The 7,632-nt window shown below is 36.4% G+C and overlaps 1 protein-coding gene across 1 annotated transcript; it reads right to left on the reverse strand.

Moving 5' to 3' along the window:
- Nucleotides 1-705: 705 nt before the first annotated feature.
- On the reverse strand, nt 706-6,925 carry palmda (palmdelphin a). Its single transcript, XM_060888452.1, has 8 exons — nt 6,878-6,925; nt 6,509-6,589; nt 6,054-6,172; nt 3,769-3,883; nt 3,553-3,577; nt 3,344-3,457; nt 2,228-3,076; nt 706-1,063 (listed from the first exon to the last, which is right to left on the reverse strand). Exons 1-8 carry the CDS (start codon nt 6,920-6,922, stop codon nt 1,038-1,040), a joined length of 1,374 nt encoding a protein of 457 aa, XP_060744435.1. The 5' UTR covers nt 6,923-6,925; the 3' UTR covers nt 706-1,037.
- Nucleotides 6,926-7,632: the final 707 nt, after the last annotated feature.

Here is a 7,632-nt window from a genome sequence, read left to right on the forward strand (position 1 = left end):
TAAAGAAGCAAACAATAGTGTCAGTTCTTCTTATTAGTAGAAAATGTGCTGGTTATGTCATTGTTTATAACAGATGACAGGCAAAAACAGGTAACAATAAATATTATAATATATGATCATAAATGTTGGAATATTTGAGCAAAGATTTACGTTATATATGACATCTTCACAATTTCTCCAAAGATTATACTTGAAAGTAAATAGAGATATTTTATTAGTATAATATTGTAAATACATTATTATGGAAATTGGATAATAGATTGTATCAGGAGTATTTTGGTTAGATACTTTCACATAATGCATTTAACGTTCTTATTTCTTTACTTTTTTATATGATTTATTCATCTTCAGTAACCTTTATAAAAGTAAACTTGGGACTCTGGAGCTGTGAGGAAACACTACACACTACACCAAATCAAAAACACTAGCTACGGCACATCAGTTCCAATAAACGACAGCTTCCTGCTCCGAGAGGGTCACATCACGGCTGGATGAAATTTTAGATTTGCTAAAAAAAGTCACAGTTTCCTGCTGATGCAACTTTTTTGGATGTAAGATTATTTAACACAAATCTAATTGTGTACAAACTGTGAGGGGCAAAGAAGATTATTATTATTAGATAATAATATTAGCTTCAGATCATTGCAGCATGATAATTTTGGGTACACGGTGTGACCGCCGAGGGAAATATTGAGTAGGTTATTGACATATTGATGATGTTTGCTGTAGGTTAGATAACTTAAAATAAGGCTCTGGTTAACCAGCAGTTCATAGCCATTATGCAATTCTACTAACTTAACTATTTTGGGCTGATCTTGGTTCATAAGGAAATCAGGACTGAGGTTTGAATCTTTGACCTCTCACACAAAGTGAGAATCATATCCATATGGGAATCCAGTCATACATTCTTCCTATATTCTCTTTATTGCTTTTTAGATAACTAAAGATCTTGAGAGTGAGTCTTTTTGATTTTGTAGTCAGCAATCTTCAATTTCCTCCATGGAGCCTTTGAGCCGAGTTCCATCATCTGCCACTTGCTACACCGTTTGGCTGTTCAGGGAAGCTGTGAGTGGGAGAGAAAAGCAATCGATTCAACTCTCTGTCAGCTGAAACACTGCGGGGGATTATGGCAAGGCCATGCTACTGCGCTCAAGAATTATGCTGTTAGTATCACAACAACCTGAAAGCTAGTCTTTAGTTTTCTAGCATGTGCCTCTATTTTGTGGAAGTTTTGGAAAACAGGTTAAAGCATCAAAACTGCTTATATAAAACAGACAGAAGATTAAAATGACAAGTGTGGGGAATTAAAAACCCACCATTAGGAGATGTGTGTGTGTCTGTGTGTTATTCAATGAGATGTGTGGGTGTGCATGATCCATTTAAATATGAAATCCTGCCATCTACAGAATGAGCTGTGCAATTAGACCACACTGCTTCACACATCACTTATTATAATATTTCACATGCTAATGCCTCAAAGTCTTTATGTTTTCCATTAAATCCGAGTCAAAAACAACTTCTATGTTCAGTCATATTTATTACAACACAACACAACACTGCACACACAGCTTACACACAGACACACACTAACACACAGACATACACACATTCAATCATACAAAAACACATACACACTCATACACATATACACACACAAACACACACAGAATAAAAGCACACAACACAAATGACAAGCTGACTTTGGATTTCCAAAGTAGACTATTTAAAGCATTTCACAGAAACATTTGACGAAAAAATGAAATGTAACCAAATGTAGTTGATCAGCCAAGATGCTTGTTTTCTTGTTTTACTAAAAAGTAAAGGAAGCTGTGAGGCTAAAGTTAAACCTGAAGTAGCAATGTGTACCTGATGGATTTTAAAAAGAAGAAAAACTCGCAGTCCCACAATCAGTTCCTCATATTTTATGACCCTCCGTTGAGAATGAATGTGTGATATCTCAGTGGTATAAGACCGTTTCTGGACTGTACACACTTAAACACAGCATCACATCAAGTTCTATGTTGTAAATGTGTTAATAAAATGTTTTAAATGACAAAGATATTAAAAGAGAGGAGAAGGAGAAAGTAAATCCACAGAGCGCACAGAGTGTTGTGTTGTGTAGGCCATGCAGAGAGACGGTTTGAGAGAGTTAGTGAAAGAAAAGTCGTTCAGTGCTACATCACTATGCAGCAGTGTTTTAGTCTTGCATTTCTGCAGTTTTTTCTACCTGGAGATGACATCTCAGAGGTCACGTGTGTGGACGCATTGTTGGTATCGCGATCCTGGGGAGAACGGACAGGACATTTCTGGAAAGCAGTGGCACTGTTTAAGGCTTCTTCCTCACCATCTTCTATGATGACGAGCTCCGCCTGAACGGAGCCTTCGTAGCTATGCGTATCTTCCTCAGCTTTCTGATATCCCATGAAGATCATAGTGACAGGTTCGTCTGAAGGCAAAGTGTTTAGGACGCTGAGTTTAGGGTCCTCTCTGTAGGACAAAGGAGGTATATGATTTACAACAGAGTCCACATGCTGACTTTGAGTTCTGCTGTGTGTCTCTTGGAGGTCGTAAAACTGCTTTGGGTTGCTTCTCGTTTCCCCCCCATATATCTCATAGCTGTTGCCATTGCTGTTGTAATTACACTCATTTTCATCATTATAATTGTGGAACACGTGAGCCGTTTCATGAATTTCCTTGTAGGGATAATGTACACTACTCTGACTACACTGTAGCTCTGGCCATTCACTCGTATCTATATTGTAAAGCTCTGAGCAGTGGCTGTTCTGGTAGTTTTTGTAATATTGTGGCTGATTTTGATTTTGCTCTTGAGGTTTCTTCCATTTCGCTGTGGCCTGTCTTAGGAGCTCCTCTACCTCCTTAGGGCTAAGCTCATCCACTCCATTGGCTTCAGGCTGTTCCAAGGTACTGTGCAAAGCATACACAGTCTTACGTCCGTCATCGTACACCTTGATGCCACGCTGCTGTAATTCCTGCGCTGGTACTGTGCAGGTTGACAGGACGCGGCTCTCACCGGTGCGTAGGTCCTTCTGTACGTTGATTTCCATGGCAAACAAACCTGGGAGGATGAGAGAGAGGGAGGCATTAGAGTGAATATGATTTGCAGACCACGAGTTGCTAACTCCAATATTGCTTCAGTAAAACAGTAAATAAATTAAAACCACAATCAATCCTTAAATAAATTGAGCAATCCAAAAGTTATTATAGAGTAAATCCGCCATGTAACCATCACCAAACAAACATCTAACTACAACAGCAAACAAACCAATCATCTATTCAATCAGCTAACTAAATGCATTTAACCAAATAAACAGACCAGTATTACCGGGTTTCTGTTGGTCATTTTTGGCTCCTTGATTCACAGATGGATGTTTCCTCATGTTTAAAGGTGTATAAGATTTAAGAGTATCTGGAATTTGTGAATAATTCTGAATAGGTTCTGCAAAGAGCATGGGAAATTATAGTGGCCAACAATTATTTCGTCAAGTGAAAATTCATAAAGCCTAATTGACTAATAAGAAACAATTTCTTTACCTGACTTGAAATTTTCATTTGCTGCCTGTAATGAAATTCAAATGATGACTTAAGATGAGTCCTACAATCACATTCAATGACTATAAATGCATTCTTAATACATACAAATTTTTACATTGAGGATGTGTAAACTTTATTTTTGATGCAACATTCATATGCACCTTCAGGAAGATATATACCTGTACTGTCTGTAAATGTAAAATGCCTTAATATTACCTTAATAATGTCCTCAGTTGACTTCTCAATGGCTTTCAGCCTGTTCAGGATGCGGCCTTCGTTTATGGAGATGTTGAACTCTTCCCTCTCCAGAGTCTCAATTTCTTTCTCTATTCTACAGAACACAACGATTATGTGACATAATTGAGTTTGGATGGATGGTTGGTTGGCTCTAGCTCTCATTGCGTACCCTCTTGGCACCCACAAACCACAGCTGAGCTTTGTTGCAGAATCCAGACACGGCTCAGTGCCAGGCAGTCACACTGTTGGCGCTGGTTCCTTTAAATCACACATCCTCCATCACTGGCATTTAATAACAATGTGGAATAAGCTGGAGTTAGCAAGAGGGTGTTGCAGGTCACTGAGCGTGATATCAGAAAATATTTGGCAATGCTCTGCGAGTTCACTCAGTGAAATATGGACGGCACAGACTTATCGTCTCAGTAATTTCACAAATTCATCACGAGTGAGGCAGACACCAGGATTGCCAAGCTAGAGTGCAAGAGCCTATACATGAACCTATAATAGCTCATAGCTTCACACAGTTGCACCTCTGTTGCGTCACTCTTATTCTCTGCCATGAAACTAGGAAGTGAGAAGGGACAAATGACTAGAACAAAAGCAGTTCTCTAAATGCCACTTTGCCCTACTACTGTGTTTAGCACAGCAAGGAACTGAATACAGTTATTTGCCTTCAAATCCATTTTGGGTAGAGACAAATAGAGGTGAACAAATGATCCCATGAGGCAGGATCTCATTTAATTTGCATGCGGTTGCATTTCTAAATTGCACTGTGTGTTTTCCCAGTTTTATCCAGGGCTCTTGATAATCTTACATTTTGCTGTTAATAGTATACTGTATACAACATTTACATTTATGGCATTTAGCAGAGCCCTTATCCAATGCGACTTACATTTTTTTATTTTATTTTATTTTATTTTATACAACTGAGCAATTGAGTGTTAAGGACCTTGCTCAGGGGCCCAGCAGTGTCAGCTTGGTTTTCGAACCTGGGATCTTCCAATTGGTAGCCCAACAGCTTAACACCACTAGCTACCGCTACCATGTCCCATTAACATGTGCCTCTCAAATACATGCTTAATATTTGGGATATAAATATTTTTATTAACTTTACAGAGCTACATTAATAAACTATCCTAAACTTATTTGCATACATGTTTTTTATAATTTATGCAATCTCAAAGAAGGTTTTCAGCATTTAGCACCTTAATTCAATTCTAATCAATTTTATTTGTATAGCGCTTTTAACAATGGACATTGTCTCAAAGCAGCTATAGAACAGAAAACATAGGAAGAAGCACAGAAATAGAACATAGGAAACATAGTTTAATATTGTACTAAGATAACAAAAGCTAAAGATTAATATTAGACTTATATTTAAATTTGTTTGTATTTATCCCCAATGAACTGACTGAGGTGACTGAGGTGACTGTGGCGAGGAAAAACTCCATTAAATGGAAGAGGATGAAACCTTGAAATGAATCAGACTCAAAAGGGAACCTCATCCTCATCTGGGTGACACTGAAGGGTGTGATTATAAATATACAGTACAGTCTGTCAATTGTGTATTGATGAGGATGTTGTTGTCCTCAAAGATCACATGAAATCAAAGGTGATAGGAAACCTAGGATATAGCTAAGCAGGAAGAATCATTAGCAGGACCCAAGGCTCCTGGACATCATTTTCATGTCGGATATCTTTGGCATCAGTACACTTGAGGTAAAGAAGTTGTACTGCAGTCAATTAAGAAAGGCAGAACAGGGAGAGCCCAGAATAGTCGCAGAAGCTTGCGGGCCTCAGGCAGTCAGCAGAAACTAGTTAATGTTGAATTCTTTTAGGAATTTTGACTGTGATTGTAATATATAAAAGTTTTTGCCAAACAATGTATTCATAATAAAGGTATAATTGAGACATGTTCTGTTCTACCACCAATCTGTATTCACATATACATGTATATATTTTGCATACACTTCTTCCCTTTCCCAAATATAGATTATAGTAAATTCTATTTTTATTGTAATTTTATTTGCATTCTTTTCTTAGTATATTATTATTGTAATTGATTAAATTTGTATAATGTCGATTATAAAGCATTTGAGTATAAAGCATTTGAGTATGTGTCTTACAGTGTATGGTTGTTTATGTAACACATACAATTTAAAATTGAATTTGAAATTTACACACACACACACACACACACACACACACACACACACACACACACACACACACACACCACACACCACACACACAGAGAAATCTACCGGTGAATGTTGTTCTGTAGTGCCTTGATCTGCTGGGTAACATCCAGGGCTTTCTGCTCCTTCTGGGCAGCTCCAAAATTTGTGCCCCCCATAAGCCACAGATCTCTTGCAGATTTTTTCTGTTTGACATGCAAAAAAAGAATGCTACTTTTATAGATGTTGTTTTTATTGTTAATAATGGAGACGTAACGTATATACATTTAAATATATTATTTAAAAACTATACATTTTGACTTTTATTTTTTTTATTTATATATGTTACTTAATGTTATTATTTAATAAAAAGTCCAATAAATATTTGATCACATGACCACCATCTTTTGTAATCTTTGTAATCATTCATTAATTAATTAATTCATTCATTGTTTGATCTTAGAAAAATTTAGATGATAAAAAAAAAATTACTGAAACATCATGATCACGAATTTAGCTTATTTATACAAGCTAAGATTCACCTTCAGTTGCTGTAGTTTCAGTTTTTCCTTGTCGACCTCCAGCCGCTTTGACGCAATGTCTTCTTGGACTTTTCGTTTATTCTGTATACAAATGTTCAAATAAATTTCTATACAAGTTCAAGGTTCAATTTAAAAAGAAAACTTACCATGAAAGCTAACATAATAAAAAAATCATATTCATATACAAACCCAGCAAAGTCTTTATATTAATATTAAACTGACTTGTAGCACAATAATTGTCATTCAAATCGCCATGAATCTACTTTATAATACTATACTATTGATAATAATATATACTATACTTTTCATAATCGCACTACAAATGATCCTCTACACATTTTCTTTGTAATAGAAAAAGGGCTACATTACTGTAATGGCTTGAAGTCTCTTTTTTAACAGTTCTGCCTCTTCCATGGTGACTCTAGAGAGACAAAAAGAAAACTTATTAATCACATTGAACACATTCGCAAATGGAACCTATTTTACCTTGTCAGCGTGAATTCTAAGTAATACATTATGATCTTTGCTAAGCAGATGCGGCTCAGACGCTGTGCACTGAAAGCGATATGGATCAACTGACCATCTGTTAAGAATTCAGCAGACTCATTCCGATCTCTTCCTCACTGAGATACCAGGAATAGCACGAGTGGTGGCACTGACCCACACACATGGACTCCAAAAATAATCTGTCTGACAGGATTTTGTCATCATGACAAGTCATCATTCAGCACTCTTCTAAATCAGTGATGTGGATTAGTGTAGATCTGCATGTTTCATACACCAACAATATGGTCTGTATACTATTATCAGTACAGTTTAGGTTAGATAGTCTCTTTTCTAATTAAAAGGACTGTATGTATGAATAACTTCCATATGATGGAGGTCCGTCACATACTGTATGTCAGTCCTTCTGAAGCGTGTACTTATACATAACAATATTACATTTTGGAAATTATATAAATAATAACATAATTTGGTACAGTTTCAGATGATTAAATAGTGGTGTGCTTTTGTTAGTATAGTGTAGTATATAGTATAGTGGTGTGCTTTTGTTAGTATAGTGTAGTATATAGTATATTGGTGTGCTTTTGTTAGTATAGTGTAGTATATAGTATAGTGGTGAG

This window comes from Tachysurus vachellii, chromosome 15, assembly GCF_030014155.1.
Source record: "Tachysurus vachellii isolate PV-2020 chromosome 15, HZAU_Pvac_v1, whole genome shotgun sequence".
Lineage (NCBI taxonomy): Eukaryota > Metazoa > Chordata > Actinopteri > Siluriformes > Bagridae > Tachysurus > Tachysurus vachellii.

Excerpts from the sequence above, each read along its gene's own strand:
- palmda (XM_060888452.1), bottom strand. The coding sequence starts at position 6,922 with ATGGAAGAGGCAGAACTGTTAAAAAAGAGACTTCAAGCCATTACA. Across the intron at positions 6,590-6,877 it reads AGAGACTTCAAGCCATTACA|AATAAACGAAAAGTCCAAGA; the intron begins GTAATGTAGCCC and ends ATTTGTATACAG. Across the intron at positions 1,064-2,227 it reads CTCTGAGATGTCATCTCCAG|CTTCCCTGAACAGCCAAACG; the intron begins GTAGAAAAAACT and ends TCCCACTCACAG.